Genomic DNA, 20,446 nt, shown 5'->3' on the forward strand with positions numbered 1-20,446 from the left:
CGCAGACCTTTTTTTGTTTTCTTTTGTTATTGGATTTCATTACTTATTTATGACGTATTGTTTACAAATGTTGTTTTGTTTTTAAATGCGTATAAAGTTTATTTTAGTCCAACATATTTTTTATTGTAAATAAAGATCACACGAATTGCAAAATATATTCAATCTTTCTGTAATTGTACATTCGAAGAGGTAAATTTTTCGTGCCCATCGCCGTGAGTTTATTTTATCGACAATACTGAATTTGTATTTGGCATTTTGCCAACGCAGTCAGATTAGGACGGAAAGGTTAATGTTAACTGCACCGCATTAAATATAGACCAGATACCTGCTCCTAAGTCGTTATGTCACAATTTTTTTTTTCTGCGTGTGAAACAGGTTTGACATTCTTATCTGATAATGTGTAGTGCTAGGAAAAAGTTGTCCGTCAGCTAGTGATCTACGAGCTCGGTTACATACTCTGAATTCCTATCTGTTCTCTTTGGGTAAACTAAATAAAAAAGGAATATCCGTGATCTCTTTGCGTAATTTCTGTGCTTGTTGGTAGCTGGTGCCGGACGAGAGCGGTTCTCTCGCGGCGGTGTTGTAGCCGTGACGTGTGCGGTGCAAGTGGGGGGTCGGTCGATCGGGCGAAATGTTTTCGGCGAGGCTGTTGCCCTACGCGGCGAAAGTCGGCGGCGGTCGCGCTTTGTCGGGCCGCGCTCGGCCGCGTTTACATAAGGCGTCGACGGCCAGCCGCGGCGTCACTCGCGCAATGGCGTCCGCGGGGGGGAGGAGCGCCTCTAAGGCTCTCAGCGTCGACAACATGAACCCCAACGTGAAGTTGATGGAGTATGCCGTGCGTGGCCCGCTCGTCATCCGCGCCTCGGAGATCGAGAAGGAGTTGGAGAAGGTGAGCCTTGGGGAGGGGGGGGGGAGGCGTGCCAGCTGCGGCCACTGGTGGCCATTGTTACGTCACGGCCGGAGAGCCCTCTCCCACCTTTTTCCCTACTGTGCTGCCTATTCCCGCCCGTGACTTCATAGTCACAAGTCACCACTTACTACATATGTGAAGTATGTACGTCACATATGTTATACAGTACATAAACAATTTTTAAAAAATATATCAAGGAAACAACAAAAATAACTCTACAGGTTTATTCAAACAATCATACACAAATAGCCTACATATTTACAAATTAACATGGCTGTTTTATTTTTAAATAGTCATATGAATTCTGAGATTAATCAATTTTTATTATCATATTTACTTTATCTCACCATACATCACAGTAAATCTCAAGCCCTCGATAGATCACTAAATTTATTCACCCCTCTAAATGATAAGTTACAATTGTGTCAGTGTTTTTATTACCTTATATTTAGTTTATGGGCCCTTCTTTCATGTATTATCCTGTAGAGTTATGAAAACTAAATAGGTGAATTAATTTCTTTTGTAAATTAAACTTACCTTGTTATATACTGTCAACCAAAAATTATATTCTACTTGTAGGCTAGTTAAGGTCCATCTTTGATTGCAATGTCCTAACCTCTATTTGACGGACACTGATCACTGACTGGCCCACATAACCCTCTGATGTCATGCATAGTGTGGGCGATGGTCCAAATCTTCCTGAACCAATTACATTGGTCAACTTGAACTTTTTGTCACAGTCTGTGTCCTTTGGTAGCATAGAAGAATGAACACTTGTGATATTTGTTATTTCCGGTTTCTTTTTCAAAAAGTAAACAGAAAATAATGAACATTTATTAGGATTTACTTTGCTTTACAAAATATAAATAAATATTATTTAACCACAAATTTCAGAAGTTATCTAAGTTAAATATTTAAAGTTTAGCTGTGTACATATTTACAAAACATGAAAATAGTATACAAAAACATTGAAAAGCTTTTATTTTGGTGCACTGTATTTACTGCACTCTGGTGTACAATGGTACAATTGGACATCACAATTGTAGATGGGACTGTTTTCTTTGTGGCAATGTGACATTCATATTAGGATGACCGCCCACAGGTTTGGACTATTGTAGACGAGCCCTTATTGTCAGAAGTAATGTTCACAACAGTGATACTTAAGGTCTAAATGACAGCTGTCAAAATATAATCCGAAAGTTTCATCATAATGTCCATTAAGGACAATCAGGAGCATACACAATATTTCATTTGAGGGTGGGCTGCCCAGGGATGGGGGTGGGGGTTGGAACTGCATTTTGTGCTTTTTGGTTTCAAATTATTTCCTTTGGTGAGAATGATAGACTTTTGAGGATTGTGGGGGATGGTATATATCCCCCCTCCCTTCCCTGCATACACCCCTGAGGACAGCCAAGAAACAATCGCAAGTTTGAATTTTACCTGTAGTTCATGAACACTGTCAGTATCACTTTCATTTTTTTTTGTTTTTGTTTTAGGTTAGAGAGAATGTCTTATGTGTAAACAAAAAAATTAATTTAAGTATATTTACATGAGACATTATTTCATGTTTAACTTTATTTTAAAGTGAAATGTATATTTAAAAAATATATATATTTTTTAATTTTTGGGGTGTTTCTCAGGTCTCAGTGATGAAAATAACTACCTGAATAAACAAACCCCAATGAATCCTGTCAAGTCGTTCAGATTCTATTATTGTTTTTACATTCTGGTCATTCATGCACAATGCAACCTTTCCTATCATCTTGACTGGGTAACATGCCCATCTTGTACAGTGAGGATATTTCACTGTAATTACTACATTTTTTCAGTATATGAGTGCACACATGACGCTCACAGAGGTGTTCTGTGCCCAGGGCATGAAGAAGCCATTCAAGGAGGTGATCAAAGCCAACATTGGGGACTGCCATGCGATGGGCCAGACGCCCATCACCTTCATCAGGCAGGTCAGGCAGACAAAACATATCCTCTGACACTATTAGTGATTTCAAGGATGCAAAAGAAACAGAAAGTGAGCTGCTGAATTGAGGGGAATGCATATGTTTTTGATCCCCTACTTACAAGCATTAATGAAACAGGTTTTGTCTCATTAGACAGATGGCCAAAGCAACTTAAAATCACCATTATTTTAATATAGGTATTCTCCAAAAACTACACTTATACCTTTGAATATATATACTGTATAGAAGTCGCCAGCCCAGGTTAAAATTTCTAATACGGTTTTGAGGTAGTTGGTTAATTCACCGCCGCAATCGCCACCATCTCTAGGGCATCGACTTGTGGTGGTCCCTAGCGGATAAGTTTCCAACTCTTCAAACACCCCTTCCCCCTCCCGTTGAACGAACTTGAGCTGCAGTGAATGATATATGGGGGGTGCGGGGAATGACAACGGGCGACAGGGCTGCGCTCTAACGTGTAAATAACAACTAAGACGATACAGGGCGTTACGGCAGCGCACTGCAGCGGTGAAGTTCCCAAGCTGCTCATCATACGCTTCTGAAAAACGTAGAGTAAATCCTATCCACTCGTGACTTCTATACAGTATATATATTCAAAGCTTATACAGAGCAGGACTGACACTGTGTTCCAATTCTGCCTCAAATGCAATTGTAGGTATCATTACCAAAACTCAGTGTTTTGATTGTACTGCAACATGTTTGTTTTGACAGTTTAATTATTTATTATTATTTACGATTTATTTTATTTTTGTTCGCTCTATGTATAATATCATTTATTTTCAGAAACGGCAATATTTGGTTATGTATGTCTATGGAAAAGTGATTCTTTGGATTTTTACCGGACTATTTGAACGAGGTATTGTTGATACCCCTCTAAGGACTAATGGACTTGAAAATTGTAAACGGTAAAATTAACGCCGTAATTTTATAATGTAAATTATAATTTTAATATTTATGTATTTAAATTTTAAGTGAAATTTTGTTATCCGCGCAATTGTTGCGTTCGGAGTTTACGTTTTCGGTAAGAAATTATGTGACTGAAACGGTCCTTTTGGCCAATCACGGGCCACCATTTAAAAGTGAGTCTTACTGGTTATTTTGAGGAAACTAGTAAGAAAGAGAGTTCTACAATGGCCAGCTGAATGAGCGGCAACTTCGTGACGTCGGCGATTTTAAATCCTGAAAATTAGCTATCTAGCATCAGGCATCCCGGATAGTGGATGATAATTATGAACATTAGGGAGTTCAGAACATTTAAATAGGATTTATCTAAAAAGATAAATATCATAGGAGTGATTAACGTGAGTAATAAAAGTGCCCAGATTTTTGTGCCCTAATCTTATGCACGAATCACGAAACTCCCGTTTTTACGTCACATCGTCGCCGAAACTTATTATAAACATTGATTTCATGAATTAAATTGACTTTATAGATGATTTAGATAATACTTGGAGATAAATTTTACGAATTTACACATTAATTAACAGACTCAGTGGTCCTATAGATGAGAGGCTCTGAGCTCTGCCGATGAACTGTTTGAACCTAACTAGCCGAGGTAAATTGATTTAAGTTCCCTAAAAACATTAATTAAAAACTGTGTAGTGTCAACGAACCCAAATTAAGACTTTTGAAAATATTTAAATGTGCGCAACATAACTCCTGGTAATTGAAATTTTATTGAATTACTATGATGTCACCGTTAAGTTAGGTTGTTGTTTTGGATATGAATAATAATTAAATATATTAATAAGATTGAAATTTTGAAATAGTTTTACCTTGGAATAAAATAATTCTATATTTAATATTCAAAGTGTTGTGTTGTGTCATTTGTGATTACACCTACTCCAGTGTATATTTATGTATGTTCCAAATCAATCAAGTAACACCTAATTGTGACTTACCTTATATCCACATTACCAGTGAAGAGCCACACAATCAAGAAATCTAATTTATTACACAGTTTTATTCAGCCCAACGTTTTAGTGTGTGTGTGGGGCCTATTTAGTACAAAATAAAGCTTCAAAAGTTCCCCCACATATTTATTTGGAGCCCATACGGTGGGGCCGATTTTGAGGTTAAGGGACACCTCGACATTTTTTTTTGTGTAAATTCTGTACCAGCCAAGTACTGTGTGCAAGTGCACTATTTGTGTAAAATATTATCTGGTCAATTGTTTCATTGCACACCACTATGGCAGATGAGCAAAACAAATACTTTCTTAGAGAAAGATCACGAAGTGTAGGCGAGGAGTATGCTACTGCACAAACCTCAAGCAGTGAGTCGCATCATACATCATCTGCAGGGAATTCACCAGTAGTCACCTGTGAGGAAAGGTTAGGGCGGCCCACATCTCCCCTAATCATAGAGCAGGCAAACATGAATGACACAGTCCTACACACAGCTGCACCCCAGGATAGCACTCCTACTCCACCACCAGTGACACTAGAGTCACTGATGCAGATCTTGCTGCAGACTAGTGCTCAAATGAAGCAGACTGATTCGAAACTAGAGCAAAACAACACCAATCTCACGGCTGAGTTGAGGGCCGGATTGGAACAGAACAATGCCAGCCTAAGGAATCTCGAGCACAGCATCGAGGTTAGACTCGTACAACAACACGAGGAGATTCAGCAGATAGCCGAACAGGTCTCCCAGTACAACAGCAGGGTAGATGGGTTGGAGTCCCATGTCACTTCCCTAAGGAACATGATGGCTAACGAGCACCGAGGACAGGCCAATGCCAGGGAAGAGGTGCGTGAGCACATCCAACACCTAGAGAGCAGGCTCAGCGATATTGAGGTGGCCACAGCTACACTGAGGGACAGGTTTGAAAATCTGTCTGTTCAACCAAGTCCTACAGCTGCATCAGCTGGTAGTATAGGCCAGGCCCAGGCAAGCGAGTGCCATGGACCTACTGTTCCAACACTGCCCACCACAAGCAAGCAACAGGGCGGCACCGAGTGCTACACCGAGCACCAGCCCCAGGAACAGCCACACGTGACCCCCATCACTCACCGACCAAGTAGCAGGACGTTTGTAAACACGTCGAGTATGGACCCTGCTACTCTGATCCACCACCCGGCCAAGCATTGGGCAGAGGCCATGCCCACGTTTTCAGGAAGGGTTACTGAGAACCCTATACGGTTCCTGAAACGTTTTGAGGAATATGCGGCCACATTCAATCTCAGCGAGGCTGAGGTACTAAAGTGCCTCAACAGTGCTTTGAAAGGGCAGGCTTTCTACTGGTGGGAAATGCTGAGTGCAACCACCAGTAGCTACAGCCACTTCCAAGCCATGTTCCGCCAGCAGTATTGGAGTCTGCGCATTCAGAGCAATCTGCGTGCCCAGCTCCATACTGAGAGGTATGACCCCAGGAAGGGCACAACGCTGGAAGCCCACCTCTCCACAATGTTTGAAAAAACTAGGTATCTCGATTTGCCCATGACGGACGAGGAGTTCGTAGCGGCAATACTCACTCAGTTGCCGCTGCGTTACCAAAAGCAGTTGTCCGGCCTGACGTACCGAGACGTCACAGAGTTCAGAGAGAGGCTCCTGAACTACGACAAGCTGGAGAAAATGGACAGGACGCCAGGACCTAAGGAGGACCACGAGAGGGTGCCTCAGCAAAACCGCCAGCCACCCCTGAATAACTACTGGCAAAACAGGGACAACAAGCCAAGGGACAACCGTCAGGCAGCTGTCCACACTATGACGTGGCAACCCAAGGGCAGGGAGCAAAGCTCGTATGGCCGTTACGCTATGAGCCAACGCAAAGGCCCCTACAACAAGAGGAAGACCTGGTGGTCAAATGCGAGGAACTACCATAGCGATGAAGAGATGTACCAGCGCAAGAGGAAGGACGACCGCAACGACAACCGCCGCCGCTCCTACTCGCCTGAAGTACGGCCTCCCAGGGAGTCCCGTGACCGACGCCCAAGATCCTCGTCTGAAGACGAGAGAGAGTACGCGAGGAAGTACCGCAAGACGGAGGAACCTCGATACCAGGGCCGGCACGAAGAAACCCGAATGCCACCCCACCATTATTCCCCCCAGACGACAGAGAATCATGGCGGCAATGCCCAGAATAGCCAGTTCTCTGGAAACAAACGCTACCAGAACGCAACGTTTCCGCCACCATTCCAGGCGCAGCATCCAGGACATCAAGCTGCATACTACCAGAGAGGGGAAGTGAACCCGGTAGCAGCCGAGTTCAAGGCTGCAGTGTCCAGCGTCGCAGGACCCAGTAATTGGAACCACAACGAACAACAACAACGTGTTCCAGGTGGACGTGCCAACCAGGGCACGTTAAACTAGAACGGGTTTCAGTTGGATCGCCCCGAACAGAAACCCACTATTCAGGCTCAGGGGTACAAAACGACAAATCTCCAATCTACAGCTGCATCAGTTACGATAAATTTATATGCACTGTTATGCTAAGAGAAAGTGAAAGAGACTTTCTATATAATGAAAATGATGAAAATAGGGTTCATCAAGTTTGTACAGTTTGTCCACATGTGACATTAAAAATTGAAGAATGCAATGTGGATGCATTAATTGACAGTGGCGCTGAAGTCACGTGTATCAGTGAGGAGTTGGTGAACTACCTCGAACACCAGGGCATAATACTACCCAAGATACCAGTACCAGCACTCAAGATAATTGGAGTGACATCAAGGGCAAGCCCTATTGTAAACAGACAGGTACTGATAACAGTACACGGCCTAGGCAGACCAAAAGACATGACTGCACTAGTTGTGAAAGGCCTAGCAAAACCGCTAATAATAGGTACTGACTTTCTATCGCAATTTGGTATAGTGATAGATTTTAAACTATGTGAAATTCATTCAAATGACTGTGAAACCCCAGTCACACTCACAGGCAAGTGGCATGTGAGAGAAAATTTTGTAGGAATATTGTACAGTGAACCTATGCACAGGCACATATACAATGCACAAGCAAGTGAGCAACTTCAGGCATCACTTGAAGACATAAGACAGTCACTACAGGAGGTGAAGAGTGTATCACCCAGTCAGCTGCAACAACTGTTTGGTGTACTGGCCAACTTTCAGTCAGTATTCTCTGACAAGCCAGGCAGAAACAGATTCTACCAAGCAAAAATTAAGATAAATGAGGAGGCACCGTACCACCGCAAATGCTATCCCATTCCGGTGAAGTACGTTCAGGAAGCCACAGCCTACCTACAACTTATGATCGATTGGAATGTAATCAGGAGAGAAGCAAGCCCCTATGCTAACCCCATAGTTTGTGTGAGTAAACGAGACGGGACAGTAAGACTGTGTCTCGATGCTAGGGAGCTCAACAAAATTACAGTCAAGGACAGGGAAAGTCCCATACAAACGGCAGAAATTTTAAGATTGTATCAAGGCGTGAAGTATCTCACAACCATGGATCTGTCGTCAGGCTATTGGCAGATACCATTAGAGCCTAATTCCTGCCAATATACATCATTTCTGTTCAGGAATCAACAGTATGTGTTTACAGTTATGCCATTTGGACTGTGTAACGCAGTGGCTGACTTTACGAGATGTCTAGGCGCAACCTTAGGACCCGAGTGTCAGGGATTTGCAAGGGCGTATGTCGATGACATATTGATAACATCATCAAATTTTGAAGAGCACATGCAGCATGTTGCCACTGTACTGCACAAACTGCAAGAGGCAGGCATGACTGTGAAAATTAGAAAATCGGTATTCTGCAGAGAGGAATTACCCTTTCTAGGTCACATCCTCACACCTGAAGGCATCAAGACAGCTCCAGACAAGCTGCAGAACATTCAGGAATTTCCTACACCGAGGAACGTGAAACAGCTGAGAGCGTTTCTTGGAGTAATTGGGTTTTACAGGATATACTCCAACCAAGTTGCACAGTGTGCAGTTCCACTGTTCAGCCTATTGAAGAAAGGTCAGGCATGGATGTGGAGTGAAGAGCATGAGCAAGCCTTCCTCAGCCTGAAGAACTTGTTCCTGACTGAACACGTCATCTACCATCCAACCCAAGGGAAGGAATTTCTGTTATACACAGATGCCTCTGACACAGCCCTAGGATGTAAGCTTGCACAGGAGGAAAATGGAATTGAAAAGACTGTAGCAATGGCTAGTCGTACTCTCAACCAAGCCGAGAGAAATTATACTGTTACAGAGCGAGAGGCTCTGGCCATTATATGGGCACTCCAGAAGTACAGGGACCTGCTACTTGGAGAAACAGTGAAATTGTTAACAGATCACCAGGCGTTAACATGCCTTAAGGCAGGCAAGTTATTTGGTAGCCGCCTTACGAGATGGTTTTTGCTACTGCAGGAATATGATATTCATATACATCATATCAAGGGATCTGCCAACACCACTGCAGATTATCTAAGTCGCCTGCATGAACTACAAGAAAGTTCACCATCTACATCAAAACGACAGAAGGAATTTTTAGTGGCACCAGTATCCAGAGATATTCAAAACCAACCCTAAACTCCGAGATATCCTGAAGGATATAAAATGTAAACAACAGGCAGATGAGTACTGCAAAAACACTATCAACCAGCTGCAGAAGCAGTCAGCTGATAATAAAATTCACCAACATTTTTGTTTATCAGCAGAAAATGTTTTGTTTGCCCAGTCAAGGAAGAGAGGCATTTTCGAAGATCACTGGAAACCAGTGATACCAGCTGATTTGAGGCAACCAATCACCTGGGAACTACATGTAGCCTTGGGACATGTAGGGAGCAAGAAGCTCATTGAAGCATTAAAGAGGCAAGTGTATTGGCCTAACATGTCACGCTATGTAAGTAAGGTCACAAGTGCCTGTGACCTATGTCAGAAGGTGAAACCACCTGGACAACACCTGCATGGAGAATTGCAGCCCATCATTCCAACAGCACCATTGGAATTATTATCAGTTGATTTATTTGGCCCCCTACCACAGTCAAAGGGAGGTGTTAAGTATGTTTTTGTGATGCAAGATGTTTTCACAAAATTCACAAAATTGTATGCAATTGTGAACCCAACTGCAAAAGCAGTTATGCAAAAATTAAAAACTTTCGTTGAAGAAATTGGTTTACCTAAAGTGGTATTGTCAGACAGAGGTACCCAGTTTACCAGTGATTTGTGGCAAACAGGAGTCAGGAAATTAGGTGCAATACCTACAACCATCAGTGTACGACATCCACAAAGTAACCCTGTGGAGAGACTCATGAGGTCAATAGGGAGTCTGTTACGTACGCTATGCCATAACTCGCAGCAATCATGGCGAGATAAGTTGCCATATGTAGAGTGCATTATTAACCATACTGTACATGGTTCTATTGGAGTTACCCCTGGAGAAGCCATGAGCCTGAATAGATCGGTGGCGATCAACCCGAAGTATTTACCCCGATGTGAACAAACCCCTAATGAAGAAAAACTACCTACAGGAGAAGAGGTAGAAGCTCTAGTGAAGAGGAAGTTGACAGCAGAAGCTGACATCAGACGCAAGAGGAAACCAGCATCAAAATTAGCAAAATTTAAAATTGGAGACCAGGTACTGAAGAAAACAACTCCAGTAAGCAAGGCCTGGGAACATGTAACCAAGAGATTGTTTTTGTTATTTGAAGGTCCTTATGTCATCACAGACATAGTGCAAGAGAATTGCTATGCACTAGCAGAGCCAGCAACAGGCCGACCAGTAGGCCGTTATAATATAACGCAGTTAAGGGAATACAAGAGCCCTACTACTATGTAAGCAGTACCGACCTAAGCTGTGAATGCCTCGTGATGATACAAGGTTTAGTACCATAAACAGCTGAGAGCAGTCTAAGTGTAAGTTTCAGACCAGGGATCTGAACTGTGCAGAGGAGTAAGTGTATGTCACTGTGATTATGTGATCTAGTACGCCATGTGAGGCGTAGTGCAGCCACTGTAATTTGTAATGTTAAGCGGAGGTGTAATTCCCGCTTGTTTCTGTGTAAAGGTGAAGTAAAATGCCACCTATGCAGATATTTACCCGGTGGTTATGCGGAAGTGTAATTCCCGTTATATTGCTGTATTTGAGGTGAAGTGAAATGCCACCCATACAGATGTTATTGTAGCCTGTGAAGCTACCAGTGTACAATGTGTATTGTATTTATGTATCAGTTGGCTTGCACAATTCCTCGTATGAGTATGAACTCAAATGTCACGAAGACATATATATACAACGCTAGACTAGCCTATACCTATGTGAAGCTGTATGTACTGTGTACTAACAAACGAGAAGAAATTAAGCTTATTTAGTGTCGATGTAACTATGTGGTATGATACCCCATCCTGCTGTGTAAACATAAGTAAACACTGGCATGCAAAGCATCTCTAAAAGCACATAACCCTTCGCAACTACAAGCAGAATAATATAATGCAGGTTACCTTGATTTATTGATGATGCTGAGTAATCCAATAGGCGTCGTTATGTTGATGATGAAAAATAGAAGATCACTGAATTTTCTAATATTTATAGAAGAACTCACTAAGATTTTAAAACTTCACTATTTTTTTTACCATTTCTGGGATGAATTTAGGGAAAAGAATGATCTTTAGGATTGCATTCTACCCAGAATGCAGATTAGAAAAGTATGCACTCATTTCGCATACAAATCCAATCAGATTTAGCTGAAACTTTTAGTTTATTAAACTTTGGATGTCAAGGCATTGATATTCTATGAAATGAAAACACTGAAATTTGGAATCGATGATTTTTAAGGATTTATTGGGAGAAGCCCCTATACAAGAAAATTACGTCGTCTCAACACTATTCACTCGCAGCACTGTCATAGTTGTTGAGTAGTATTCTTCGAATGATGTGAAGAATAGCGAAGCATGTGGATCTGAAAAACTCAGGATCTAAGCCCTTTGTCGCGAGAAGTGAATGTACTCCGGCAAACAAGTGTCCACAAGCAACTTCGCCTAACAGAAGTTTTAAAATTAGAAAAGCAAGAAAGTTTTACTTCAAATGAAATCAGAAAATATTGAACATGTGATACCATATGTTGAATGCTATCCTGATACAGCATGTTTGTGAAACAGCTGATTGGTAAAAAGGAACCTTAGCTACACTGAAGCCAGGAGCCTCAGTAGATTACAAGACTCATGTTACTGATAGTAACCAAGATGAGATGGAATATGAACGTTACTCAACCCAGCGAGACCGCTACGGGATGAAAACAACATTAATGAAAGATGAGAAGAGGAAGATAAAGCCTCTACAGCTGTTGAGCTGAACACAGCAGACTGAAATTGAAAAAGTTACTAAGTTGGTAATTGTGTAAACCAACGACTTCTCTGTATGTGAGATGATAATGTAAACAATGAGTAAAGACACTATGAAATTTTGAATTGTATAACCTGTAAACATAATGAAATGTTAATGTTATGATATGTAAATGTTATTATATATCTAATTATATGCAAATGTTATGTTATATGATCAATTGCTAATATGTACTATGCAAACATAATAATGAACTATTAATTGTCAGTATGTACATGATCTGATATATATTCTTGGATGAAATGTTAACAAGCGTGATGAAATGCAAATGTAAATTGCAAGCTAAAGATGCTATAATTAAATACAAATATTTTTAATAATGAAATGTAAACATGTGAGTTACAAATATTGAGTAATGAATATAAATTATGTTAGCTATCAATATGTTATTATGAAAAACAAAACATGTGATGTTTGATATTCAATAATGATATGCTATAATGATATGTTTTGTGAAATGTATGAAATCTCATGAAATGAGAACACAAACAAGCAAATGCACTGTGATGCATATTAATCAAGTACGAACTAACAATGTGATATGTTAGTAGCAAGCAAAGTACTAATATTGAATTTATTGTTTATTGAGAACCATACATTGTTATGCAAGAATTGAGATTTAATAATTAATTGTATTTATTTTTTTCTAACAATGATGTTAATAATGTGAATGTTATATGTTAAGCTAGGAATTTTAAGATTAATTTAAGATATTTTTGTTTTAACGGTGACGTCATAGTGTTCCGCGGCAAGTACACAAGTTGTATTGCCTGCAGACACTTGTATTTGCAAGAGTACAAGTACGCACATAGTGATTAAGTTATCGATTAAGACCCGGACACCTATACTTAAGTCAGGTGCGAAGGTTACACCAGAGTGAGCTAGACATAGTGCGGTTCGCAACGATTGTGTACCTAACAGTGATGGGAATAGACGAGTGCTTCCTTGTGGGAAGTGGTGACCTCGCCCCACGCAATCAGCACCGCAGACGCCACGACGCCGTCTCGCGTGTAGTCGTGAGGCAGGGCGGCTGGATGCTGCCACATCAGCAGTTGATGACGTCAGCTGCAGTGCCAGATGCCGTGCAGTCTGGTACAGCATCATCGCCCCACGCCAGACCCCGTCGACGTGTGGTGAACCAGGCCAGGTTTGTTGGTCGTTTTGAGGACAGGCGCCGTCTCGACGCCGCTGTCCGCTGCAGAAAGGAGGAGTCGCAGCCAGGATGCAGTAATCACCGCAGGTGGACGTTGACCCACTGCCGTGACGTGACCTGGAGAACGTCCTATTGTTGACTCGCGTGTACATTGCACCCCTTCGAATCCTTTTAGTGAATCATACTCACAGTAAGTAAGTCCTCCCGAGTCCTTCTCAACAGGAGCGGCTCAAGGCGGAAGCAGTCGGAGAGCAGCAGCAGTTCCAGCCTTCGAAGATTTTGCACTGCAAAATCCGTGAACTTCTTCGCGCAGGTCTGTTAGCAGCGACGACCCGACAAAAAGTGTTTAAAAAGGCGCGATTTTCAGGCGCGCAACGGTAAAAAACGAATCGAGGAGGAGAGGTAGTCTCTCTCAAGTTGTTTTTTTTGTTTGTCGTTTGGTGCGCGCGTTGCTAGGCAACGAAGAGTGTTGTGTATTGTGCGACGGAGAAAGGGAAGTGCCAATCACATTGCACCGTTTTGAACAGGTCAAAGAGCACTGTTCAATGTAATTGACAAGGGCGGCAAAATCTGTACTGCAACATGTTTGTTTTGACAGTTTAATTATTTATTATTATTTACGATTTATTTTATTTTTGTTCGCTCTATGTATAATATCATTTATTTTCAGAAACGGCAATATTTGGTTATGTATGTCTATGGAAAAGTGATTCTTTGGATTTTTACCGGACTATTTGAACGAGGTATTGTTGATACCCCTCTAAGGACTAATGGACTTGAAAATTGTAAACGGTAAAATTAACGCCGTAATTTTATAATGTAAATTATAATTTTAATATTTATGTATTTAAATTTTAAGTGAAATTTTGTTATCCGCGCAATTGTTGCGTTCGGAGTTTACGTTTTCGGTAAGAAATTATGTGACTGAAACGGTCCTTTTGGCCAATCACGGGCCACCATTTAAAAGTGAGTCTTACTGGTTATTTTGAGGAAACTAGTAAGAAAGAGAGTTCTACAATGGCCAGCTGAATGAGCGGCAACTTCGTGACGTCGGCGATTTTAAATCCTGAAAATTAGCTATCTAGCATCAGGCATCCCGGATAGTGGATGATAATTATGAACATTAGGGAGTTCAGAACATTTAAATAGGATTTATCTAAAAAGATAAATATCATAGGAGTGATTAACGTGAGTAATAAAAGTGCCCAGATTTTTGTGCCCTAATCTTATGCACGAATCACGAAACTCCCGTTTTTACGTCACATCGTCGCCGAAACTTATTATAAACATTGATTTCATGAATTAAATTGACTTTATAGATGATTTAGATAATACTTGGAGATAAATTTTACGAATTTACACATTAATTAACAGACTCAGTGGTCCTATAGATGAGAGGCTCTGAGCTCTGCCGATGAACTGTTTGAACCTAACTAGCCGAGGTAAATTGATTTAAGTTCCCTAAAAACATTAATTAAAAACTGTGTAGTGTCAACGAACCCAAATTAAGACTTTTGAAAATATTTAAATGTGCGCAACATAACTCCTGGTAATTGAAATTTTATTGAATTACTATGATGTCACCGTTAAGTTAGGTTGTTGTTTTGGATATGAATAATAATTAAATATATTAATAAGATTGAAATTTTGAAATAGTTTTACCTTGGAATAAAATAATTCTATATTTAATATTCAAAGTGTTGTGTTGTGTCATTTGTGATTACACCTACTCCAGTGTATATTTATGTATGTTCCAAATCAATCAAGTAACACCTAATTGTGACTTACCTTATATCCACATTACCAGTGAAGAGCCACACAATCAAGAAATCTAATTTATTACACAGTTTTATTCAGCCCAACGTTTTAGTGTGTGTGTGGGGCCTATTTAGTACAAAATAAAGCTTCAAAAGTTCCCCCACATGATGAAATAATCTAGCTCATTGTAAGCTCTATTTAAAAACAATTTATGTATCTAAGGACAGATTTAGCCAAATAACTTTACCTTAATTTCATGACTTTCTCTCTGATCAAAATAGGCCTAAGTCTAGTCCCACTAGTTTTTGGGTAAAAGAAAACACAGATCTTTAATAAAAACTGTATGTTTTACTTGAAAGCTATCAACTACTATGTTGTTTTGTGTCAGAATTAATTTTTTGTTTACCCATTTGGAAGAAGCTTTATTTTTTGTATTAAAAAAACTAGAATCTGAACATAATTATCTTCTCTTTGCTAGATATACTGAAATGTTCCTAATGAAAGAATGCTTGGGAATAAGTAATGCATTTATATGCTGTTTTGCATTAACTGAAGAAAAATGGGGCAATGTGGCGGAGTGGTAAGGCTGCACTCGTATTGCAGAGGATCAATTTCCACTCCCAGTCCGACCAGCCTGCTTTCAGCATTCCATTATTTCCTGGATCGCTCCAGGCAAATGTGCTGAGAAATGCCTGTGCTATAGGTCAGGGCTGATTCATTCCCAACCCTTGCGGTACTTGTTTGTGGGAAGTTGGCTGTGCCAATCACTGTTGTGGGAAGCGAGCCGAGAGCTCACCAGTCTGGCACTGGTCCAGGTGACGCTACGAAATCTACAGCGGGGTCTTTGTTCTGGTCACTGCTAACACAAGACCACTTGCATGTGGGCGGGCTGCAGGAAGCAAGATCTGTTGAAACTGTGGAACCGTCTTGCTGTGGACAAAACAACCAGGATTGGGAGAATGAACCTACATTTAGTTTCAGATTATTTCCCTGTAGTAGGGCCTCTGCCTTCCAAGATCCCAGTCGTATTATTATTATTATTATTATTATTATTATTATTATTATTATTATTATTATTGCTATCCAATGCAAATGTGCACCTGCAGGTCCGTTAAATTCAGAGGAGGATAAAATAGAAAACACCTTTCTTAAGAGTGAAAAAAGAATTGCTGTAGTGCTTTTTTTCTACATGATTCCATAAAGTTTTCAAATATAATGGACATATTTGAACATTTTTAGTCTAAATTTTTTCAGATGTGTTTCTTAAAATTTTAAATAAATACTAAAAGATTTTAATCTTTCTGGATTCAGCCTGTTCAAGATAAGCTGTCTTTTTTTTTTTTTTGGCAATGCTTCAATTACAGCTTAATATTGTGTTGTAATAAACCAAACAAACACAGATTAATCTAGCACCAAACTAGCTAGTTATGTATCAACCATTAATTTGTTAGTTTTATAAAAATATTCAGCAGTGAAAGTCTGAATGTTTGCTGCAGCACCTGTCCAAAGAGAACACGTTATCTGGAACAGAGTTGTGCTCTCCAAGCAAATGCCACACCTTCGTGAAGATAGTGAAAATTACTTAAATTTCATAATGCTTATTTTAATAGTAGGCCTGAGGTGTCATTGTGGGCTATGAGATAATATGTGGTGAGGTCTGAACTGTGTGGAATGGTGTTTTGATTATAAATTGTGGAATGGAGTTTACCTCAAGGCTTTGTGCATTGGAGTGTGTGTTTAACATCCAATTCAACTTTCTGAAATTAGTAATATTTAGTGAATTGTGAAAAGCAGAAGGCTGATTATCAGTTAATATCCCATTTGACGTAGCAGTTGATGGTGTCTGGGAAATATAGAATGCTGACTTTGGTGCCGGACGAAGCATACTTGCCTGACCGTTGCCAGGAATATTTGTTGGACGTGAGCCAACTCTTCAGGACGAATGTGACACCAGCCCATCTGTTTGGGGCCGCGAGCGGACTGTCTGTTCCGACACTCTTGTGTAATTGTTTGAGTAATCGTCGTTAATTACCCGGGGCTAATTTTAGCTGCTGGTCGGTGTTTGTATGCTAAGACGAGCATGTGGCCTTCACAGTATGTTTATCGCCTTGGGAATTGCTCTAAGTGAGAACCTAAGTTGAGTAGAGGTGTTGAAAAATTCTAATTTGCTAGCACTATTTACATGACAGGATTTTTTTTGTGAGCTAGCAGTATTCAGTTTTACATTTAGTTGTTTCCTCCATGTTTGAGTTCAAACCCTGGGCAATCCATCCTGAGTTTAGTTTACCGTGGTTTTTTGAAATCACACCAAGAAAATTTTGGAATGGCACCTTTCCTTGACCTTTAATGATTCCATCTGTCTCTTATGCCCTTGTTACCAACAATATGTTGGCTCTTTAATTCAGGTGCAGGAAAACAAAGATCACTAATTTGCAGACAGCTTTCATGATGAACTTAGTTTAAGAACTGTGTTGTCTTATTATAATTAAAATATGTATGTGTGTTGCTTATCACTACCCATACCATGTTTATTGTAAACACTCCTTTCTGCTAGCCTTGTTGGTGTAGTGCTCAGTGTAGATAACTTGCAGTTCAGCTTCACGCATGGTTTATTTCGGTTATGTGCCGGACTGCTACAAGATCTCCGCAGAGAGGTGAAGTTAGTATCTTTTCAAATTAAAATAAATAGCACACGAATCTGATCTAATGAACCCAACCCAATTGTTAAATTCATGAAGAATGGTGTTAAAGCATTACATTCTATGAAGCAAGATCTTTGGCAGTTAATGTTTTACCATCCACCCCCTCATTTTTTTAAAAAATACTTTTTTGTTTATCTTGTGGTGAAATTATAGCTAACTCATTATAGTCATATAACGGATGTAGTACAAGAGGCAATTTAAGGAATTTGCTTAACTACATTGAAACTAAGATACGTTTTTTGAAGGGACTCAAGAATTTTAGGTTTTAATGTTTATTTGAATACTTAATACAGAATGAAACACTATCCAAAATAAGGTTTTATGATATTACCTTATTAATTATGTATCTGAAGCTGTTATTATTTGCTTATCTGACATTGGAGATGAAGCTCAGTCCCTGAATTCTGGGGGATAAATTTTACAACCTTAAAATACCCTCTCTTGGTTGGGAATCAGACTTGGAACCTTTGGCTCATCAGTCAGTCCTAACTACTTATTATATGGCCATATTTTAATGCAGTTGCCATAATCACACCATTTTACCCAGTAGCTAATAAATAAAACTGTGTCCAACTTTATGGAGTATGTACAGTATTAATTCATAAACATAAAAATTTTCATGGTTTTGGATCCAAGCAAAAAAATGTTATCAAGTCCACTTGTTTTCCATGTTAACTATTGTGTGATGTCGGGCATTAATGAGTCTAATAAACCAGGAACTTGATAGTAGAGAATGCATTATGTATTAGGCTCTGCACAAATTTAAGAACTTTTAAGTTTAAAACATAAAATAGTAACCAGGCTTTATTTCATGAGTTTTTTTTAGTATGAATGTGTTATGCACATAGTTGTAATCAATTCCTTCATTTGTGAGACTTCCTAATGGTGTTAAATATTAAACCTTGTTGGAATAATATTTTTTACTGGATATAAAATTCTGTAAATTTCCATTTTTGTGTATACCTCATTCTTTTCTAATGGTGTTGTGTTATGCAATACTTGGGTAGAATAATTTTTGCCTGTAATCAGTGAACAAACATTGATCCACGATAAGACAGGAATTAAAAAGATCAGAAGGTTGAGTGTGATAAGCAATCTTACAACAAACATTTTGAATGACCATTATTACCATTATTTTGATGATACTTGGGAGCTGCAAAATTATGGCATCAAAGGAGTTTCGTCATCAAGGATAGTTCACTTGATCAAAGTTTGTTTCAAATCATATACAATGTTTTTTTTAATTCAATCCCTGAGTGGCTTATGATGTCACTAAAAAGTCATACTGATGGCCATCTTGTGGTTCAAGGAATTAATGCTCCCATTCATTCAAAGATTTTTATTTATTCAGTAAATATTTGATAATAAGAAGAAGAGACATTAAGACCATTATGTGTAATTTTTTTATTGTGTATTTATTAGTTGATTACCAAAGTCAAAATACAGATTGTCACCACCACTGTTTTTAAGAAACAGAATGTTGCAAAAGAAGGCGATAAATTTACTGTGTGGGTGGAAAACTGGATATAAAATTGGACAAATAGTGTGGCTAAAGTTCTTTCATTTTACATTTTGTGTAATATGTAAAGCTGCTGTTGGTTGAATTTAGTACTGTCGTTTTTAGTGTACCGCTCTTTGCTGCATGAAGTGACGTCTGGCATCGCTGCCAGTTCAGTTCTCTCGGTGTGTTACCAAAGTAGCTGGAATCCCGTAAATGTCAAAAGAGTGTCACAAATTGTTAAGACATTATCTGAATTGACATTGGTTTGTTCTAGTTATGAAAAGATATGGAAGGTTCACAAAACATTTGTAATTTTTAATTCTGCAGTCCTGTGGATGCAGTGTGTTTGATGTCCCTGACACCCAAATTGTCACTTCCGATAGTATCGTAGTGTAGGCTTACATATACTCACACAACCCACTCGTGTATGTGTTTACGTGTATTTTACCATGGTGTGCATGTGTATGAGTTTGTGGTATTTGGAACAACTGCTTTGTGTACGGTCTGTATTAATCAAGGTTGGGGAAAAAATAGTTCTTTTTTTTTTTAAACCAAACAACCTGCCTTTTTTTTTGTTGTAAACCAGCCTTTTTTCATTACATTAGTTATTTTGGTTCTTAGCATGTTCAAATGAAACCATACAACATCCCTCTCTTTGCCACTCATGTTGAACCAGAAAGGTTATAACATCAAACAGAAGTCTAGCAAATCTGCCCATCTGACTGGGACGTAACCACAAAAAGGGTATTTCCTCACAGGAAGAGTACTCTCCATAGAATAGGTGTTTCCCACTGAAAGAGGATTTACAGTACATTGAGGGATTTCCCACAGAATGGAAATTAACTATTTAATATTTTTAATATTAGAGGAGTATTTAGCTGGGTATAATTTACAACTTATTGAGATAATTGAAATGATAAGATTTTGATTAGTTTATAATGTTGTTCCTGTAAGTCATCAATGAACAAACTTTTGTTGTATTATTAGAGTTGAATTAGACCTTTCATAAAAAATTTAATTATTCTATTAAAAATACATTGTTTTATAAAAAAACATTTGGTTTCTTTATAAAAACTACTTGATTTAAACCATGGTTTAAACCAGCCAACCCTGGTATTAGTGGTCAGTGAATTTACTACCAGGTTGTTTAGTATGTTC

General features: G+C 39.4%; 1 protein-coding gene across 1 annotated transcript in view; it reads left to right on the forward strand.

Moving 5' to 3' along the window:
- The first annotated feature begins 41 nt into the window (after positions 1–41).
- LOC134537939 (alanine aminotransferase 1) overlaps positions 42–20,446 on the forward strand; it is a 54,342-nt gene continuing 33,937 nt past the window's right edge. The window contains exons 1-2 of the mRNA XM_063378928.1: positions 42–889; positions 2,785–2,874. Of these exons, the coding sequence (XP_063234998.1) occupies positions 632–889; positions 2,785–2,874 (348 nt within the window). The 5' untranslated portion in view covers positions 42–631. The remainder of the gene's footprint in view (positions 890–2,784; positions 2,875–20,446) is intronic.

Source organism: Bacillus rossius, chromosome 1, assembly GCF_032445375.1.
Source record: "Bacillus rossius redtenbacheri isolate Brsri chromosome 1, Brsri_v3, whole genome shotgun sequence".
NCBI classification, from domain to species: Eukaryota; Metazoa; Arthropoda; class Insecta; order Phasmatodea; family Bacillidae; genus Bacillus; species Bacillus rossius.